This window comes from Pristiophorus japonicus, chromosome 5 (assembly GCF_044704955.1).
Source record: "Pristiophorus japonicus isolate sPriJap1 chromosome 5, sPriJap1.hap1, whole genome shotgun sequence".
NCBI lineage: Eukaryota > Metazoa > Chordata > Chondrichthyes > Pristiophoridae > Pristiophorus > Pristiophorus japonicus.
The window spans coordinates 291024683-291046665 of NC_091981.1; the positions used below are offsets into that span (position 1 = coordinate 291024683).

Below are 21983 nucleotides of genomic sequence, written 5' to 3' on the forward strand. Positions count from 1 at the left end.
GCCTATCAAATCTTTCCTCATAGCTAAAATTCTCCAGTCCAGGCAACATCCTCGTAAATCTACTCTGCACCCTCTCTGGTGCAATCACATCTTTCGTAATGTGGCGACCAAAACTGCACGCATTACTCTAGCTGTGGCCTAACTAGTGTTTTATATAGTTCAAACATAACCTCCCTGCTCTTGCCTTTATTAGCCAAGGGATAGAATACAAGTATTCCATATACCTTCTTAACCACCTTATCTACCTGGCCTGCTACCTTCAGGGACCATGCACTCCAAGGTCCCTTTGTTCCTCTACACTTTTTAGTGTCCTACCATTTATTGTATATTCCCTTGCCTTGTTAGCCCTCCCCAAATGCATTACCTCACATGTCCTCGATTACATAGAAACATAGAAAACAGGTGCAGGAGTAGGCCATTCAGCCCTTCTAGCCTGCACCGCCATTCAATGAGTTCATGGCTGAACATGCAACTTCAATACCCCCTTCCTGCTTTCTCGCCATACCCCTTGATCCCCCGAGTAGTAAGGACTTCATCTAACTTCCTTTTGAATATATTTAGTGAATTGGCCTCAACTACTTTCTGTGGTAGAGAATTCCACAGGTTCACCACTCTCTGGGTGAAGAAGTTTCTCCTCATCTCGGACCTAAATGGCTTACCCTTTATCCTTAGACTGTGACCCCTGGTTCTGGACTTCCCCAACATTGGGAACATTCTTCCTGCATCTAACCTGTCTAAACCCGTCAGAATTTTAAACGTTTCTATGAGGTCCCCTCTCATTCTTCTGAACTCCAGTGAATATAAGCCCAGTTGATCCAGTCTTTCTTGATAGGTCAGTCCCACCATCCCGGGAATCAGTCTGGTGAATCTTCGCTGCACTCCCTCAATAGCAAGAATGTCCTTCCTCAAGTTAGGAGACCAAAACTGTACACAATACTCCAGGTGTGGCCTCACCAAGGCCCTGTACAACTGTAGCAACACCTCCCTGCCCCTGTACTTAAAACTACTCGCTATGAAGGCCAACATGCCATTTGTTTTCTTAACCGCCTGCTGTACCTGCATGCCAACCTTCAATGACTGATGTACCATGACACCCAGGTCTCGTTGCACCTCCCCTTTTCCTAATCTGTCACCATTCAGATAATAGTCTGTCTCTCTGTTTTTACCACCAAAGTGGATAACCTCACATTTATCCACATTATACTTCATCTGCCATGCATTTGCCCACTCACCTAACCTATCCAAGTCACTCTGCAGCCTCATAGCATCCTCCTCGCAGCTCACACTGCCACCCAACTTAGTGTCATCCGCAAATTTGGAGATACTACATTTAATCCCCTCGTCTAAATCATTAACGTACAATGTAAACAGCTGGGGCCCCAGCACAGAACCTTGCGGTAGCCCACTAGTCACTGCCTGCCATTCTGAAAAGTACCCATTTACTCCTACTCTTTGCTTCCTGTCTGACAACCAGTTCTCAATCCACGTCAGCACACTACCCCCAATCCCATGTGCTTTAACTTTGCACATTAATCTCTTGTGTGGGACCTTGTCGAAAGCCTTCTGAAAGTCCAAATATACCACATCAACTGGTTCTCCCTTGCCCACTTTACTGGAAACATCCTCAAAAAATTCCAGAAGGTTTGTCAAGCATGATTTCCCTTTCACAAATCCATGCTGACTTGGACCTATCATGTCACCATTTTCCAAATGCACTGCTATGACATCATTAATAATTGATTCCATCATTTTACCCACTACTGAGGTCAGGCTGACCGGTCTATCATTCCCTGTTTTCTCTCTCCTTTTTTAAAAAGTGGGGTTACATTGGCTACCCTCCACTCGATAGGAACTGATCCAGAGTCAATGGAATGTTGGAAAATGACTGTCAATGCATCCACTATTTCCAAGGCCACCTCCTTAAGTACTCTGGGATGCAGTCCATCAGGCCCTGGGGATTTATCGGCCTTCAATCCCATCAATTTTCCCAACACAATTTCCCGACTAATAAAGATTTCCCTCAGTTCCTCCTCCTTACTAGACCCTCTGACCCCTTTTATATCCGGAAGGTTGTTGGTGTCCTCCTTAGTGAATACAGAACCAAAGTACTTGTTCAATTGGTCTGCCATTTCTTTGTTACCCATTATGACTTCCCCTGATTCTGACTTTAGTTTGTCTTTACTAACCTTTTTCTCTTTACATACCTATTGAATTCCATTTGTCACTGTTCTGCCACCTGACCAGTTTATTGATTTTTTTTTTCCTGCAGTCTACAACTTTCTTCTTCATTATCAACCACACAGCCGATTTTAGTATCATCGACAAACTTCTGAATCATACCCCCTACAGCCAAGTCTAAATCATTGATATATATCACAAAAAACAAGGAACCTAGTACTGAGCCCTGCAGAACTCCACTGGAAACAGCTTTCCAGTCACAAAAACACCCATCAACCATTCCCCTTTGCTTCCTGCCTCCAGAGTTAATTTTGGATCCAACTTGCCAATTTGCCCTGATCCGATGGGCTTTTACATTCATGACCAGCCTGCCATGTGGGACCTTATCAAAAGCCTTGCTAAAATCCATATACAATGCATCATACGAACTGCCCTCATCGACTCATGCATTCCTCCAAAAAAAGACATCTTTCAGAATGTCACCTCTTTGTATTTTGTTTTATATCTATGTGCTGGCTTTGAGTAAATTCTTTCACTGTGTTCTTGCCCTAGGCACTTGTAGTTTTGATCCGAGGCGACCGGTTTGCCTCTTTAGATTCTATTATTGTCTACTGCACCCGGCGAGAGGAGACGACACGCATCGCAGCCCTGCTTCGGACGTGCCTTCATGGAGTAACGCTGAAGGAGCCACCATTGGAACCAAGCAAGGAGGGGGAGACGCCTGAAGAAATCCTAGCAAAAAGAAAGAAAGCCATTGGTAAGGCTCCGATGTTGCAGGAGCGCGAGATGCTGAGGAAAATGTCCCAACTTAAGATTTTGAAATTATGTTTGTTTGGGGTAGAAATTGAAATGTGTTGCACCCAATATTTGGGTGTAAAATAGACATAAAGCATACCAATTTAGCAGTGGGCAATGAGTGCGGCATAGAAAGGAGATGAGGCTGATCTCTCGTGTTGGAGGACTGAGTTATGAGGATAGGGTCAGCCTGGAAAAGAGAGAATGAGAGGAAGCTGTACATAGTATGCAAAATACCAAGTGGAATCAATTTATCTGGAGCACTATTCCAAGTTAAGCTTGGACTGTAGGACAGACACAAGTTTAAACTCATAAAAGACCCAGTTTAACACTGATCTGTCGCAAGATCCTGCACTGACCACACTCTACCAGCTCTGCTGGGCGGGCCATATTGTTTGCCTGCCTGACACAAGACTCCCAAAGCAAGCGCTCTAGTCAGAACTCCTACATGGCAAACGAGCCCAAGGTGGGCAGAGGAAACGTTACAAGGACACCCTCAAAGCCTCCTTGATAAAGTGCAACATCCCCACTGACACCTGGGAGTCCCTGGCCAAAGACCGCCCTAAGTGGAGGAAGTGCATCCAGCAGGGCGCTGAGCACCTAGAATCTCGTCGCCGAGAGCATCCAGAAAGCAAGCACAGGCAGCGGAGAGTGCGGCAAACCAGTCCCATCCACCCACCCACCGCTTCCTTCAACGACTGTCTGTCCCACCTGTGATAGAGACTATAATTCCCGTATTGGACTGTTCAGTCACCTAAGAACTAATTTTCAGAGTGGAAGCAAGTCTTCCTCGATTTCGAGGGACTGCCTACGACGATAGTGGAAGCAAAGTCTCTGGAATCATTGAAATTGGTGGAATCAGTTCATTACCAAAATTAGGTGGGGGGAAAGAATAGGATCAGCTGGATGGGCTTTCTACTTATCTTTGCAACAGACTTGCATACTTAGCAGCAAATATCACTCAATTATAATCATTCCCTCCTTAGTCCTGTGGCCAATTTGTTGCACTTGTGCTGCTACTCTTCCTGAGATCAGCTAAACCAGTACCAGTTGGGGATTGAACTGGTCTGTGTGGCTCAAAGCCAATCCTGGACAGTGTATTCAACAAGTGGAACAAATTGGGTGGCTTGAATGAAGGGTTTTTATATAGAAGTTGCCTTTGATGATATATGTTCACATGTGATTTGTGTTTTGGTGAGGGAGAAGGTTCTACACAGACTATTTTCTTTTAATCTTTTTTTTTAAAAACAGCAAAAAAGAAAGTGAGGCGGCCTTTGAAGTGGATTGCTGATTGCTACCATGCTGGGATGTCAGCTAGTGAGCGAAGGAGAATCCAGAACAACTTCATGAGTGGTCAGCTGCGTATTGTGGTGGCGACAGTAGCGTTTGGCATGGGATTGGATAAGTCAGATGTCCGGGGAATCGTCCACTACAATATGCCAAAGGGCTTCGAGAGCTACGTGCAAGAGATCGGCCGCGCTGGGAGAGATGGGAAGCCGGCCCATTGCCATCTCTTCCTCGACCCGGAGGTGAGGATAAACCGGTTTGTATTATTTACTTTTCTGAAATCTTCTCTGTCTCGCTGGAGCATACTTCCTTGGGTGGCAGTAATCCAAGTGGCCATTATACTAATTTATTGGCAGGGTGGGTACACCAACGTCAGCGTTCTCTCTCAGGTCAACATCCCCAGCAATCGAGGGTATTGACCACGCTCAACCAGCTCCACTGGGCAGGCCACATTGTCCGCATGCCCGATGCTAGACTCCTGAAACTAGCGCTCTACTCAGAGCTACGTCACGGCAGGCGAGCCTCAGGAGGGTAGAGAAAGCATTTCAAGGACATCCTCAAAGCTTCCTTGGAGAAAATGCAACATCCCCACCGACTCCTGGGAATCCTTGGCCCAAGATCGCTCAGTGAAGAGGAGCATCCAAAAAGGCACCGAACACTTAATCCCTTTGCTGGGAGCACGCGGAAGTTGAACACAAAAAGCAGAAGGAGCATACGACAAATCAAACACCTCATCCACCCGTCCGTCCAACCACTGCCTGCCCCACCTGTGTCAGAGACTGTAGATCCTGCATTGGTCTCCTAAGTCACCTTAGAACTCATTTTAGCATGGAAGCATGTCATCCTCGACTCCGGGGGACTGCCTCAGGAGAAAACATACGAATTTACAAGAGTGGTACCAGGGATGTAAGACTTCAGTTATGTGTTGACACTTGATAAACTGGGATTGTTCTCCTTGGAGCAGCGAAGATTAAGGAGAGATTTAATAAAATCAAAGTCATGGATGTTCAACTTTAAAATAGGGATTGAATTATACCTGATTGCCCGGATCCAATTATCGCCAGCCTATTACACACAGAAAATTAATGCCTTTTATATGGTGGTAGAGTGGGGAAGAGAGTAGAAAGAAAAATTAATGAAATTTAAGCAGTTCCTTTTTGTAATTATGTCCACTTCTCTGCAAAAGCAGGTACGGCACACTTAAATTGAGTTCCTAACAGGGAACTAAATGTTACATCAACCTCGTATTATAAAATTGAGCTGGTCGGAAGCTCGCGGACGCCGTCGGGGATTGTGTGGAGCAGCCGAGTTGGCCATATCCAGTGTGGGAGCGAAAGTCTTGGCAGCAGGAAGGTCCAGTATGCTGGAAGATCGATCTGGGTGGTAAATCCGGTGCTCAAATGGAGCATGGACTATATACAGCAGACACCTCAAAACGCTGGAGAAGTACCACCATTGTTGCCTCCGCAAGATCCTGCAAATCCATTGGCAGGACAGACGCACCAACGTCAGTGTTCTCGCTCAGGCCAACATCCTCAGCATCGAAGCATTGACCACGCTCGATCAGCTCCGTTGGACGGGTCACATCGTCCGCATGCCCAACACGAAACTCCCAAAGCAAGCGCTCTACACGGAACTTCAACATGGCAGGCTAACCCAGGTGGGCAGAGGAAATGTTTCAAGGACACCCTCAAAGCCTCCTTGATAAAGTGCAACATCCCCACCGACTCCTGGGAATCCCTGGCCTAAGACTGCCCAAAGTGGAGGAAGTGCATCCGGGAGGGCGTTGAGCACCTAGAGTCTCATCGCCAAGTGCATGCAGAAATCAAGCGCAGGCAGCGGAAAGAGTGTGCGGCAAACTTGTCCCACCCACCCTTATGCTCAACAACTATCTGTCCCATCTGTGACTGGCACTGTGGCTCTCGTATTGGACTGTTCAGCCACCTAAGGAGTCATTTTAAGAGTGGAAGCAAGTCTTCCTTGATTCTGAGGGACTGCCTATGATGATGAGGTCCTGTATTGGACTTGGTCACCTGACAACTCACTTTGAGAGTGGAAGCTAGACATCCTTGACTCTGAGGGATTGCCGATGATAAAATTAAAGCCCAGAGAAAAATATAAATATGGCATTGAAATAACTTTCTGGGCCCCTTATCTTAAAATACAAAATTGATTTACAGCAAGGATTTTGTAGTCTATAAATGTGAATCAAGTTTATTTTCTGATTTTAACGACCAAATAGTTTTGTGGAATTGTTGTTTCATGACATTACTCTTGCTGAAACACAGATGGTTACCAAACTGCATTCCTCAAGAATTAAACTTTAACTCTGTATGAACAGAATATTTAATTTGCAAATTCCTATCGCATCAATCAAGAAACCTGTAAGCTTAAACAATGTTAAATGTTGCACCACCCATCTTACTGACCCACACTACTACCAAAAATTATTACCCCGAAGAGCTAGGTTTGCAATGCATCTTACAGCAGTCGTTGACATTTTGTGGCACACCCCTGCATTAGCAATGTAGTCAGCGGCCAGACTGTAAAGTCTTTCAGCGCCGAAGGTGTCAAAATGACCGGGCAGCACTTTGTGGACAAGGCCGCTGTCTACTAGGCCCATGAGCTCTTTGCAGCTCTGGGTGTAGTCACTGACGTTGCTGTAAGGGAGCCAGTCGATCATGGATCCATCGTACGCCACATCGCCGCTGAAGAGGAGGCCGTGCTCTCGATCGTGGAGGCAGATGCTGCCCCTGGAGTGGCCGGGCATGTGGAGCACGGCGAGCTGCCGGTCTCCCAGGCTGATGATGTCCCCGGCGTCCAGTATCTGGGCCGGCTGCACGGCCCGCACCCTGTAGCCGCTGGCCTTCCAGCCCGGCTCGGGCCGCCGGCTGATCTCGCCGTCACTCAGCCAAGTCACCGCCTCGAAGTTGTCTCCCCGGGACAAGGCGCCGGCCTCGGCCCGGTGCACGGCCACCCTGTCGAAGTGGTGCAGGCCGCCCGAGTGGTCGAAGTGGACGTGAGTGGCGACAGCCAGCAGCGGCTTGAAGCCGGCCAGGCCGGCCTCCCGCAGGTAGGCGGGCAGACTGCGCAGGCCCAGGCCGGCGTCCACCACCAGGTCCTGGTGCGAGCCCTGCTGCAGCCAGATGTTGGCGCGGTTCCCCGACTCGAAGTAGCGCTCTCGGATCAGGTACAGTCCGTCCGCCACCTTCTGCTGCCAGAACCAGTCCCGGTCCGAAACCGATCCCGACCCCATCCCCGGCCTCCGCACACTGAGCCCCAGCACAGGACGCTGGCTTCCCAACCCTCCCGGATTGCCCTGCAGTCTCCACCAATTCAAGGTTCATCTCCAGGGCGCTGCTGCTGGCAATCCACGTGAAAATTCAGAGGTTTTTTTTAAGTGTTTTTGAACACTTTATTCAAAAGTCAAGAATCATCCAATTAAGTAATTGAAGAGTCTGTTTGCCTTCTGGTTGGTGGGGGAAGGTGGCAAGTCGCCAGCTTGACAGATCGGAAAAGCCGGTTTTCAGCACATGCGCATTGTGCGCTGTAAACCGGGTTTTGCGATGCCTTCCCAGGTCCGTACACACTACAACCCGGGAGGCATGAATTTCTGGGCCAATATTATGATTGAGAACCCCCCCCCCCCCCCTCCCGCAACACCCAAAACACAAATAAAAAATAGAAAAAATACACCATATTTTTATTAATTTAAATTCGTTATTTATGTATTATAAAAAAAAATTCTGATTTTTAAAGTTTTATTTTATTATGTTTTTGTCTATTTTAAAACTCTTACGCCTGTAAAAGTAGGCTATGCGCCTGCTTTTATCAGGCGCAAGAGTTTTCAGGACATCCACTGGGCAAAATATGGGTAAATACCACAATCTTGCCCATGCAAGTGTCCTGGATGTGGAGATCCGGAAGATCAGTCAAGCTGGAGTTTTTTTTCAGCGCATGCGCATTGTGCGCTGAAAACTGGCTTTTGCGATGCCTTTCCGGGTCCTTACGCTCTCCGTATGGAGGCGGGAATTTATGGGCCATTGCTCTTGAGCTACGCGGCCGAGCACCGGACTGGAGGTCTCGTGCAGGCCACTCGGTTTACAATGGAAAAACCAGGCATGTGCTAAAATTTGAATGGGCAAGCCCAAAGTAATTAGCGGGAACATTGGTTGGAGGCGGGAGGTGATATGGTGACTCATCCAGGAGTAGGTCCAATCAGAGTTGGCAACCCTAGCCAAATGTGTTTCAGTAAAATGTTTACTTAATGGTTTACTTGTATAACATTCTAAAACATTTGGGCGTTCTTATCCTGCACACACACACACACATACACCCTTATTTTCACAATTTAAGTTTTAACTAGTAAGCTGCGTCTTTCATTATCTGGTTCTGGGGGGTTTTCTGTGCAGGGCGGAGATATGAATGAGCTACGACGTCACATCTATGCTGACACCGTGGATTATTACACTGTCAAGAAACTGGTACAGAAAGTATTCCCACCCTGCAAGTGCCGTGAAATTCATCAGAAACAGCAGAACATCATCAGTGTAAGTCACAAAACTTGCTTTTCCTGTTCAGTTTAATCACCAGCATAGCTGGCTTTGATGTGTTGTCCAGTGTAACACTAAGCCATATGTAAGTTTTTATATCCAATTTAAAAACCTGGGGTATTTTGGGTGTTTCACATTTTATTTTTATGAAATATTGGGGGAAAAGACTAGCGGCCAAAAAGACTTGAAAATCAGCAAAAATTTGTTTTTTATTTTAAGCATCATTGAACCTCAAGAAATCAACCAAGCGACCAAAATGACATGGTTAAGTGATGGAGCAGCCCACAATTTGCAGTTTATGGATGCCGCTTTTAAGGCATCAATGACCATTCCAAAAGTAATGCAATTTAAGTTTCCTAGATCTCAAAACACTGTCAAGCAATTTAGCAGTAAAATATTTTAAATAATATTTGTAAATGGATTGCATGCTGCAAAATTTTGACTGCTAGACCTTATTAAAATATCATACCACCACCATACACCTAAGTGTCCTGAAGCACACACATTTTTTACTGAAATAGTTGGTTAAATACTCATTGAAATTCTAACAGTCTAACTGGATCAGTTTCTGGACTGGAGGGTAGCTAATGTAACATCACTTTTTTAAAAAGGAGGGAGAGAGAAAACGGGGAATTATAGCCCGGTTAGCCTGACATCAGTAGTGGGGAAAATGTTGGAATCAATTATTAAAGATAAAATAGCAGCGCATTTGGAAAGCAGTGACAGGATCGGTCCAAGTCAACATGGGTTTATGAAAGGGAAATCAAGCTTGATAAATCTAGAATTTTCTGAGAGTGGACAAGGGAGAACCAGTGGATGTGGTGTATTTGGACTTTCAAAAGGCTTTTGACAAGGTCCCACACAAGAAATTCGTGTGCAAAATTAAAGCACATGGTATTGGGGGTAATGTATTGACGTGGATAGAGAACTGGTTGGCAGACAGGAAGCAGAGAGTCGGGATAAACGGGTCCTTTTCAGAATGGCAGGCAGTGACTAGTGGGGTGCCGCAGGGCTCAGTGCTGGGACCCCAGCTATTTGCAATATACATCAATGATTTAGATGAAGGAATTGAGTGTAATATCTCCAAGTTTGCAGATGACACTAAGCTGGATGTCGGTGTGAGCTGTGAGGAGGATGCTAAGAGGCTGCAGGGTGACTTGGACAGGTTAGGTGAGTGGGCAAATGCATGGCAGATGCGGTATAATGTGGATAATTGTAAGGTTATCCACTTTGGGGGCAAAAACACGAAGGCAGAATATTATCTGAATGGCGGCAGATTAGGAAAAGGGGAGGTTCAACGAGACCTGGGTGTCATGGTACATCAGTCATTGAAAGTTGGCATGCAGGTACAGCAGGCGGTGAAGAAGGAAAATGGCATGTTGGCCTTCATAGCTAGGGGATTTGAGTATAGGAGCAGGGAGGTCTTACTGCAATTGTACAGGGCCTTGGTGAGGCCTCACCTGGAATATTGTGTTCAGTTTTGGTCCTAATTTGAGGAAGGATGTTCTTGCTATTGAAGGAGTGCAACGAAGGTTCACCAGACTGATTCCCGGGATGACAGAACTGATATATGAGGAGAGACTGGATCGACTGGGCCTGTATTCACTGGAGTTTAGAAGGATGAGAGGGGATCTCATAGAAACATATAAAATTCTGACGGGACTGGACAGGTTAAATGTAGGAAGAATATTCCCGATGTTGGGGAAGTCCAGAACTAGGGGTCACAGTCTAAGGATAAGGGGTAAGCCATTTAGGACCGAGATAAGGTGAAACTTCTTCACTCAGAGAATTGTTAACCTGTGAAATTCCCTACTGCAGAGAGTTATTGATGCCAGTTCATTGGATATATTCAAGAGGGAGATATGGCCCTTATGGCTCAAGGGATCAAGGGGTATGGAGAGAAAGCAGGAAAGGGGTACTGAGGTGAATGATCAGCCATGATATTGAATGGTGGTGCAGGCTCGAAGGGCCGAATGCACCTATTTTCTATGTTTTGCAGTCTATTGGAATTATTTTATGCATTGCATTTTGTTAATAACATGGTTGTAGTCATTATCGAGGCCCTACAGTGTGGTCCTGGTGTTATTAATGTGATACACGTACACCTAGAGACCTGATTTTTGGAAAGAAAACAATGAGAAACTTCGGGGCTTTTTTCCCTCAAATTTGGGAGAAAATATTTCAAAATTTCACCACCCAGAAAAACTTTTAATGTATCAGTGAAAATTGGTGGTAAACTGATTTTACTGGTTGCTAGGCGGATGTACCAGGAGGTCCTTGTTTCAATTCCTGTTCTTTGTTGAGTTGGCTGATCTCTTGAGGCAGCGGATCGGGTACTATGATTGTCTTCAGCAAAGGAAAGGATAGAAATCTGTGACCTCTGTTGAAAAGTGTAATATAATGTATAGAATAATGAGTTACAGTGAGGAATTTTGAGCTGTGTTCTAGTGAGGATATTTTTTATACAGAGGCTAACAGTTCTGTTTCATTCAAGATCGTGTAGCAATTCTTGTTTAAGTCAGTGAAAATCAATTGTAAATGAGTCCAGTCCCACTTGCTGTGTTGAATAACATTTTCCTTTCGTATTATATATTATATGCAAGGAATAAATATATATGTCCTACAGTGACCTTATATTTGAGTGGTCATTTGAAAAATATCCCCATATCTAATTTAAAAAAAAATACGAACAATGAACATACGAACAATGACGGATAGGTAAAGACCATTGAGCCCATCCCAAACCTTCATCATAGGCAGTCCCTCGGAATCGAGGAAGACTTGCTTCCACTCTTAACATGAGTTCTTGGGTGGCTGTACAGTCCAATATGAGAACCACCGTCTCTGTCACAGGTGGAACAAATAGTCATTGAATGAAGGGATGGGTGGGACTAGTTTGCCACACGCTCTTTCCCCTGCCCTCGCTTGATTTCTACATGCTCTCGGCGACAAGACTCGAGGAGCTCAGCGCCCTCCCGGATGCACTTCCTCCACTTGGTGGTTTTTGGCCAGGGACTCCCAGGTGTCAGTGGGGATGTCGCACTTTATCAGGGAGGCTTTGAGGGTGTCCTTGTAACGTTTCCGCTGGCCACCTTTGGCTCATTTGCCGTGAAGGAGTTCCAAGTAGAGCGCTTGCTTTCGAAGTCTCGTGTCTGGCATGCGAACGATGTGGCCTGCCCAGCGGAGCTGATCAAGTGTGATCAGTGCTTCAATGCTGGGGATGTTAGCCTGGTCGAGGACGCTAACATTGGTACGTCTGTCGTCCCAGGGGATTTGGAAGATCTTGCAGAGACATCGTTGGTTGTATTTCTCCAGCGACTTGAGGTGTTTGCTCTACATGGTCCATGTTTCTGAGCCATACAGGAGGGCTTGTATTACTACAGCCCTGTAGACCATGAGCTTGGTGACAGTTTTGAGGGCCTGGTCTTCAAAACACTCTTAACCCACACCTTATGTATCACAACATATGCATTCCACCCCACCCGAAACCGTGTGATCTCAAGGAGAGGCAAAAAAAACAGCAAAAAAATCCAGGCTAAATTGTGGGGATAAAATCTGGCAAATTCCTCTCCAACCCATCTAGGCATTTGAAACTAGTCCAGGAGATCACTCTGGCCTTGAATTCCCTGCAGTACCTACTTCTGTAAGGTGATCGCTGCCGCAGCCAGGAACAAATCCAGCTTTCACTTGAAGGAATTCAGCGAGTCTGCATCTCCCACACAAAATGGCAGCTTGTTCCAGAGGGCTACTATTAGAAGAAACATAGAAATTTACAGTGTAGAAGGAGGCCATTTCGGCCCATCGTTTCCGCGCCGGCCGACAAAGAGCCGCACGGCCCTCGGTCAGCAGCCCTGAAGGTTACATTTAAACCAATGAACAATGGCAGAAAGGTAAAGAGCACCCAGCCAAGCCAGACCGCCCCACACAACTGTGACACCCCTTACACTGAAACATTCTACACTCCACCCCAACCGGAGCCATGTGATCTGGGCGATGCAAAAATCAGATTAAAAACCCAGGCCAATTTAGGGGGAAAGTAATCTGGGAAAATTCCTCTCCGACCCATCCAGGCGATCGAAACTAGTCCAGGAGATCACCCTGGCCGTATTTGATTCCCTGCAATACTTACCATCATATCTGCGCCGGCCAATAAGAAGTTATCCAGTCTAATCCCAGTTACCAGCTCTAGGTCTGTACCCTGGGTCCTTATTCTCTGGGAAAAGAACCATCTCCTGATATCTAACCTTGATCTAGCCCTGTACAACTTAAATTTGTGACCCCTGGCCCTGCCTAACCTATTTAATTGAAATAAACTGTCAGCTGGAACACTATCTTATTCCCTTCATTGTCTTATCAGTCTTGTCAATCAGATTGCCCCCCCCCCCCGAAGTCTACGCTGCTCTGATGGGTGATTTTGTGACTGGAAAGATGTTTCCAGTGGGGTTCCGCAGGACTCAGTGCTGGGTCCCTTGCTTTTTGTGGTATACATCAATGATTTAGACTTGAATATAGGGGGTATGATTAAATTTGCAGGTGATACAAAAATCGGCAGTGTGGTTGATAATGAAGAAGAAAGCTGCAGACTGCGGGAAGATATCAATCAACTGGTCAGTTGGACAGAACAGTGGCAAATGGAATTTAATGCAGAGAAGTGTGAGGTAATGCATTTTGGGCAGGCTAACAAGGAAAGGGAATACATATTAAATTGTAGGACATTGAGAAGTGTAGAGGAACAAAGGAACCTGGGAGTGCATGTCCACAGATCCCTGAAGATAGTAGGCCAGGTGGATAAGGTGGTTAAGAAGGCATACGGAATGCTTGCCTTTATTAGCCGAGGCATAGAATATAAGAGCAGATGGGTTATGCTTGAACCATATAAAACACTGGTTAGGCTACAGCTGGAGTACTGTGTGCAGTTCTAGTCACCGCATTACAGGAAGGACGTGATTGCACTGGAGAGGGTACAGAGGAGATTTATGGCGATGTTGCCGGGAGTGGAGAATCTTGGCTATGAGGACAGATTGGATAGGCTGGGTTTGTTTTCCTTGGAACAGAGGCTGAGGGGAGACCTCCATTGAGGTGTATAAAATTATGAGGGGCCTAGATATAGTGGATAGAAAGTGCCTTTTTCCCTTAGCAGAGGGGTCAGCAACCAGGGGGTACACATTTGAAGTAATTGGAATTTGAGGGGAAATGTCTTCACGTAGAGGATTGTGGGGGTCTGGAACTCACTGCCTGAAAAGGTGGTAGAGACAGAAACCCTCACCACATTTAAAAAGTACTTGGATGTGCACTTGGAAGTGCCGTAACCTGCATGGTTATAGATCTAGAGCTAGAAAGTGGGATTAGGCTGGATAGCCTCTTGTTGGCCGGAGTGGCCTCATTCCGTGCTGTAAACTTCTATGATTCTAAGGTATAGAGTCCCAATTCTTTTGGCCTATCTTGATAACTAAGATGCTTTAGACTTGGAATTAGTCTAGTAACCCTCTTCTGCACCATTTCCAGAGCCTCAATATCACCCACCATGTAAGGAGACCAAAACTGGACTCTCTATTCCAAGTGCAACCTGATTAAGGTCTTGTATAAGGACAAAATAGTATGGTCTAGAATTTTGGCAACTTTGCCACCGGGTTTTCGCTGCGATTTGACCTTCCGCAGTGAAAACCCGGTCAGCAGGATCTCCAGGCACCTTTTTGCGACGGTGCTTCCACGTACCGCCATGGAAAGGAGCGCTGACGTACAATGCCTAGGATTGTGTTACCGTCATAATTTCGTCAATCTCCGTCACGCCCAAAATACCGACAGGGTCAAACCTGTAGTGCAGCCCTGCCAGTAGTGGTAAGTATGAAGACCTGCAAAAAAGATAAGTTAAAGTTTTTATTTTTTAATGATATTTCAGCGATTTAATAGGTAAGGGTTTTGAGAGTGTGTTTTGCAAATTTTTTTTTTTTTCCTCCCCTCCCAAGGCTTCCCTTGCAGCGCTACCGGCCTTGGACTAAAGTTGTCAAAATTCGTGGTTTGCGCTGCGAATCCTCGTGCAACGCCAAGTTTACCAATAAGTAAAGGCCGAAATTTAGAACCATAAACGGTTACGCAGCGAAAACGGTCATTTTGGCGTAAAACTATCGTTTTCGCCGGCAACAGAAAGTTTTTCCCTATGCGTTGTCTTGCACTCAATTGTCCTATGGATACACCCCAACACCTATTTGTTCTAGCTATCGCTGCACAGCATTGCTCGTGTAGCTTTTAAGTATGTATGCACTGGAATACCCAAATTTTTTTCTATTTCCACCATCTTTAATGCCTTTCCCTGAAAGATGTATGAATGTTGAGCATTTGCCCTGCCCACGTGTATAACATTGCACTTATCTAAGTTATACATAATTTTCCAGTTTTGAGCCCAATCTCCCAACACATTAAGATCTGCCTGAAGCAGACGAGCATCTTCTACATTTCTAACACTCGTACTGATCTTGATATCATCTGCAAATTTGTAAATTGTGCCCCCAACTGCAAAATCCAGATCATTGATAAAAATAATAAAAAGCAACGGTCCCAACACTGATCCCCGTGGGACACCACTGGTGACCGGTCTCCAAACATATCCAAATCCATCTATAACTACTCTTTACCTGCATCCTGACAGCCAGTTCTGAATCCAACTCAGTATATTACCACTAATACCAGAGGCTCCCATCTTGGAGAAGCCTCTTATGCAGGGCACCTTATCAAAAGCTTTTTGGAAATCTAAGCAGACAATGTCTACTAGGATTCCCTCATCCACCAACTTTGTAACTTCTTCAAAAAAATACAATTAGATTTTTGAGACATGACCTCTTTTATGAAGCCATGTTGGGTGTCCCTAATATGTCCCTCCCTATCCCAAGTATTCATATATTGCATCCCTTACGATTCCTTCAAGCATCTTGCCTATTACCGATGTTAAACTGATGGGCCTATAGTTACCCGGGTCTGTCTCCTCACCTTTTTTAAAAAAAAAATGAGGACTACATTAGCCTCCTTCCAATCTGTAGGAACTATTCTAGAGTGCAGTGAGTTATGAAAGTACAGGACATGTCCCATCTCCTGGAGGACCCTCGGGTGGATATAATCCGGCCCGGCTGCTCTATCGATTTTCAAATTCTTAATTCTTTCTAAAACAATGTGTTGATCTACATTAATGTTACTAACAAAACTAGTATTATTAAATTCTAATATTCGAATATCATCATCAAGGGTGAAGACTGATGAAAAGTACTCATTTAATATTTCTGCCATACTTAGTGAGTCCTTTGTAGCCTGTCCTTGAACACCCTTCAGTGGCCCAATACAGTCTTTGATAGTTCTCTGATTCTTCACATAACTGAAAAGCACTTCCCATTCCTGCCACAGTTGTCTACAATCCTTTTTTCCATTAACCTTTTTGCTGATCTAATAGCAGCCTTCATTTTCTTTAGATCTTTGTATTCTACCCTGTTTATTTGAGTATTAAATGTTTTTAATTTATAGAAACATTTCTGGTTACATCTTGTCTTTTTACTGCTTAATCGTAAAAACATTTTCTGTGATGATTGGCCTCCTAGTTTGGTCTCTGAGGGTTTTAAGGATGGGGCCACTGAGATGTGACTATTATTAGCTGCGCTTTTACTCCCACCATTCCCTGCTGTTTGTTGTCAACACAATCAGCGAGGAGCACTGGAAACAAGTGAAGTCTAGAAAGAAAGAAAAGGATTTGCATTTCTGTAGCGCCTTTCACAACCTCAGGACGTCCCAAAGCGCTTTACAGCCAATGATATACTTGTGAAGTGTAGTCACTGTTGTGATGTAGGAAATGCAGCAGTCAATTTTTGCGCAGCAAGCTCTCAAACAGAATAAGATAATGATCAGATAATCTGCTTTAGTGATGTTGGTTGAGGGCTAAATATTGACCAGGTCACCGGGGAGAACTCCCTTGCCCTTCTTTGAAATAGTGCCATGGGATCTTTTACATCCACCTGAGAGGATAGACAGGGTCTCAGTTTAACGTCTCATCTGAAAGATGGCATCTCCAACAGTGCAGCACTCCCTCAATACTGCACTGGAGTCACATTTCAATAACAATTCTCAGACATGGCACAAATATGTAGCCCTGATGAGTAGGATGGCAGCCACACTTAAAAAAAACATTTTTTACATCAGCCCTCAAGTCCACATCATGAGGTTATCCTCGAGTAGTCTTGGTTTCTGATTTGATTCTCCTTACTTTCAAATCCTATTCAAATGCCCTAAACCTGAGATGCTCCTCCCCTCACTCTTCCATCCCTTAAAAACAAGCCTAAAGCTCAGGGAGGCGTAGGAAACCTTTGGCATTGCTAGAAGTAGGAACTGCAAGTAAATATATGTGATCTTTATTATCTATGGAGAGCTAGATAATTAAATCAGCTGTTTGCTGAGTAGCGGCTGGGTGTGTTGTGCTAAAGTTTAGAGTTTAGTTCGATTCGATAGTTGCAAGTGTAACTAGAGGGATGGCAGGGCAGCTCAGTCCCGTGGATTGCACATCCTGTGGCATGTGGGAAGTCCCGGCTGCACCAACTCGAGCACTTTGTTTTGGAGCTTGAGTGGCAGCTGGGGTCACTGCAGTAAATCCGTGAGACTGAGAGCAATGTGGATAGCACGTTTCTAGAGGCAGTCACCCCACAGCTTAAGAGGGTGCAGGCAGATGGGGATTGAGTAACCGCCGGACAGAAGAGAAGAACTAGGCAGGTAGGCCAGGAGTCCCTTGAGTCCACCTCGCTCTCCAACTGGTACTCTGTTCTGAGTACCAGTGAGGGCGATGGTAGCTCTGGGGAGTGCAGCCAGAGCCAAGTCCACGGCAACACGGGTGGCTCAGCTGCATGGGGGGGAGGAAAAATAATGCAAGAGCTATAGTGGTAGAGAATTCAATCGTCAGGGGAGCAGACAGGCGTTTCTGCGGGCCGCAGACGTGACTCCAGGATGGTATGTTGCCTCCCGGGTGCCAGGGTCAAGGATGTCACTGAGCGGCTGCAGGGCATTCTGGGGGGAGAGGGTGAACAGCCAGAGGTCGTGGTCCACATTGGTACCAATGACATAGGTGGAAAGAGGGATGAGGTCCTGCAGGCAGAGTTTAGGGAGCTAGGAGAGAGATTAAAAAGCAGGACCTCAAAGGTAGTAATCTCCAGATTACTCCCGGTGCCACGAGCTAGTGAGTACAGAAATAGAAGGATAGAGCAGATGAATACGTGGCTGGAGAGATGGTGCAGGTGGGAGGGCTTTAGTTTCCTGAGGCATTGGGACCACTTCTGGGGGAGGTGGGACCTGTACAAGTCGGACGGGTTGCACCTCAACAGAGCAGGGACCAATATCCTTGCGGGGGGGTTTGCTGGTACTGTTGGGGAGAGTTTAAACTAGCTTGGCAGGGAGATGGGAACCTGAAAATAGATTCAGTAGGGAGAGGAGTAAAGCTGGAATTAGAAAGCAAAAATAAAGAAAGTGAGGTTGAAGGAGAGAGGAAACAAGCAAGAAAAAAGGGTAAAATAACAAACTTAAAGGCACTTTGTCTAAATGTACGTAGCATTTGCAACAAAATAGATGAGTTGACGGCACAAATAGAGACAAATGATAATGATCTGATAGCCATTACGGAGACGTGGTTACAAGGTGACCAGGACTGGGAATTAAATATTCAGAGGTACTTGACAATCCGGAAGGACAGACAGAAAGGAAAAGGAGGTGGGGTTGCTCTATTGATGAAGGATGGAATCACTGCAATAGTAAGAAATGATATTGGCTCAAATGATAAGGGTGTTGAAACAGTTTGGGTGGAGATAAGGGACAAAAAGGGGGAAAAGTCACTGGTGGGCGTAGTCTATAGGCCCCCTAACAGTAGCAACTCTGTTGGGCGGAGCATAAACCAGGAAATAGTGGGGGCTTGTAAAAAGGGAACAGCTTAATCATGGATGATTTTAACCTCCATATTGATTGGACAAATCAAATTGGTCAGGGTAGCCTTGAGGTAGAGTTCATAGAGTGCTTAAGGGCCAGGTTCCTTGAGCTGTACGTAATGGAACCAACCAGGGGGCAGACTATCTTAGATCTAGTCCTGTGTAATGAGGCAGGATTAAGAATCTCCTAGTAAAGGATCCCCTCGGAATGAGTGATCATAGCATGATTGAATTTCAAATTCAAATGGATGGTGAGAAAGTTGGATCTCTAACCAGCGTACTAAACTCAATTAAAGGAGACTATGAAGGTATGAGGGTAACGTGGACTGGGAAAATAGATTAAAGTGTAGGACGGTTGATGAACAGTGGTGTACATTTAAGGAGATATTTCACAATTCTCAAGAAAAATATATTCCAGTGAGGAGGAAAGGGTGTAAGAGAAAAGATAGCTATCCGTGGCTAACTAAAGAAATAAAGAACAGTATCCAACTAAAAACAAGGGCATACAAAGTGGCCAAAACTAGTGAGGACAGAAGGCTGGGAAGCTTTTAAAAGGCAGCAAAGAACGACTAAAAAAATGATTAAGAAAGGGACGATAGACTATAAAAGTAAACAAGCACAAAATATAAAAACAGATAGCAAGAGTTTCTATAGGTATATAAAAAGGAAAAGAGTGGCTAAAGTAAATGTTGGTCCATTAGAGGACAAGACCAGGGAATTAGTAATGGGGAACATGGAGATGGCAGAAACTATGAACAAATATTTTGTATCAGTCTTTACGGTAGAGGATACTAACAATATCCCAACAGTGGATAGTCAAGTGGCTATAGGTGGGGAGGAACTTAACACAATCACAATCACTAAGGAGGTGGTACTCAGTAAGATAATGGGACTAAAGGCAGATAAATCCCCTGGACCTGATGACTTGCATTCTAGGTGTTAAGAGAAGTAGCGGCAAGGATAGTGGTTGCTTTGGTTGTAATTTACTAAAATTCCCTGGACTCTGGGGAGGTCCCAGCAGATTGGAAAACTGCAAATGTAACGCTCCTATTTAAAAAGGAGGCAGACAAAAAGCAGGAAAGTATAGACCAGTTAGCCTAACATCTGTGGTTGGGAAAATGTTGGAGTCCATTATTCAAGAAGCAGTAGCAGGACATTCGGATAAGCAAAATTCGGTCAGGCAGAGTCAGCATGGATTTATGAAGGGGAAGTCATGTTTGACAAATTTGCTGGAGTTCTTTGAGGATGTAACGAACAGGGTGGATAAAGGGGAACCAGTGGATGTGGTGTATTTGGACTTCCAGAAGGCATTCGACAAGGTGCCACATAAAAGGTTACTGCACAAGATAAAAATTCACGGGGTTGGGGGTAATCTATAAGCATGGATAGAGGATTGGCTAACTAACAGAGAACAGCGAGTCGGGATAAATGGTTCATTCCCTGGTTGGCAACTAGTGGGATGCTGCAGGGATCAGTGTTGGGACCCCAATTATTTACAATCTATATTAACGACTTGGAAGAAGAGACTGAGTGTAACGTAGCCAAGTTTGCTGATGATACAAAGATGGGAGGAAAAGCAATGTCTGAGGAGGACACAAAAAATTTGGCAGATGGAGTATAATGTTGGAAAGTGTGAGGTCATGCACTTAGTCAGAAAAAAATCAAAGAGCAAGTTATTATTTAAATGGAGAACGATTGCAACGTGCTGCAGTACAGTGGGACCTGGGGGTACTTGTGCATGAAACACAAAAGGATAGTATGCAGATACAGCAAGTGATTAGGAAGGCCAATGGTATCTTGGCCTTCATTGCAAAGGGGATGGAGTATAAAAGCAAGGGAAGTCTTGCTACAGCTGAACATGGTTTTGGTGAGGCCACACCTGGAATACGGCGTGCAGTTTTGGTTTCCATATTTACGAAAGGATATACTTGCTTTGGAGGCAGTTCAGAGAAGGTTCACTAGGTTGATTCCAGGGATGAGAGGGTTAACTTATGAGGAGAGGTTGAGCAGGTTGGGCTTCTACTCATTGGAATTCAGAAGAATGAGAGGTGATCTTATCAAAACGTACAAGATTATGAAGGGGCTTGACAAGGTGGATGCAGAGAGAATGTTTCCACTGATGGAGGAGATTAGAACTAGAGGGCATGATCTTAAAATAAGGGGCCGCCCATTTAAAACAGAGATGAGGAGAAACTTCTCTGAGGGTTGTAAATCTGTGGAATTCGCTGCCTCAGAGCTGTGGAAGCTGGGACATTGTCTATTTCTGTCTTAAATTTATTCAGTTTCTTCAACGATAAGGGGTTATGGGGAGCGGGCGGGGAAGTGGAGTTGAGTCCATGATCAGATCAGCCATGATTTTATTGAATGGCGGAGCAGGTCCGAGGGGCCGTATGGCCTACTCCTGCTCCCATTTCTTATGTTCTTACGAATGCTGATGGCACAGCCAGTTACTGGGTTTTTTAAAATTGAGACACCCAGGGGAAAGGCTATGGCTTGCAGATTTTAAAAAAGGGTAATGGAGCAAACCAGGTAAATCAGGAAGTAGTGGTTAGATAATACTATTCTTTGAGTTTTAGTGTCTATAAATTGTAAGACTGAGAGATGAGGCGCTCCACTGGTTTGTGGTCCTGGGAAGAATGTGTTAAAATAAGAGACTGCAGTGAGTATGTAGAGTGGTGTATGAGTAATTCACAGGAGTAAGGACCCATAGTGGAATCAATAAAGTAGAAAACATAAGAATTAGGAACAGGAGTAGACCATCTAGCCCCTCGAGCCTGCTCCGCCATTCAACAAGATCATGGCTGATCTGGCCGTGGACTCGGCTCCACTTACCCGCCCGCTCCCCGTAACCCTTAATTCCCTTATTGGTTAAAAATCTATCTATCTGTGACTTGAATACATTCAATGAGCTAGCCTCAACTGCTTCCTTGGGCAGAGAATTCCACAGATTCACAATCCTCTGGGAGAAGAAATTCCTTCTCAACTCAGTTTTAAATTGGCTCCCCCGTATTTTGAGGCTGTGCCCCCTAGTTCTAGTCTCCCCGACCAGTGGAAACAACCTCTCTGCCTCTATCTTGTCTATCCCTTTCATTATTTTAAATGTTTCTATAAGATCACCCCTCATCCTTCTGAACTCCAACGAGTAAAGACCCAGTCTACTCAATCTATCATCATAAGGTAACCCCCTCATCTCCGGAATCAGCCTAGTGAATTGTCTCTGTACCCCCTC

The 21983-nt window shown here is 45.1% G+C and overlaps 2 protein-coding genes across 4 annotated transcripts in view; one reads left to right on the forward strand and one right to left on the reverse strand.

Annotated features, from left to right (window-relative positions):
* Positions 1–21983, forward strand: part of recql4 (RecQ helicase-like 4) — a 93152-nt gene that overhangs the window by 61557 nt on the left and 9612 nt on the right. For all 3 annotated transcript variants that reach the window (XM_070881803.1, XM_070881806.1, XM_070881805.1), the window contains 3 exons: positions 2731–2935; positions 4225–4502; positions 8673–8810. In XM_070881803.1, coding sequence (XP_070737904.1) covers positions 2731–2935; positions 4225–4502; positions 8673–8810 — 621 coding nt within the window. The remainder of the gene's footprint in view (positions 1–2730; positions 2936–4224; positions 4503–8672; positions 8811–21983) is intronic.
* LOC139264755 (acyl-coenzyme A thioesterase MBLAC2-like) lies at positions 6439–7784 on the reverse strand. The gene has a single exon (XM_070881807.1). It carries the CDS (start codon positions 7514–7516, stop codon positions 6698–6700), a length of 819 nt encoding a protein of 272 aa, XP_070737908.1. The 5' UTR covers positions 7517–7784; the 3' UTR covers positions 6439–6697.

What these genes read in the sequence shown, in the direction of transcription:
- LOC139264755 (XM_070881807.1), bottom strand. Translation starts at nt 7,516, where the DNA reads ATGGGGTCGGGATCGGTTTCGGACCGGGACTGGTTCTGGCAGCAGAAG.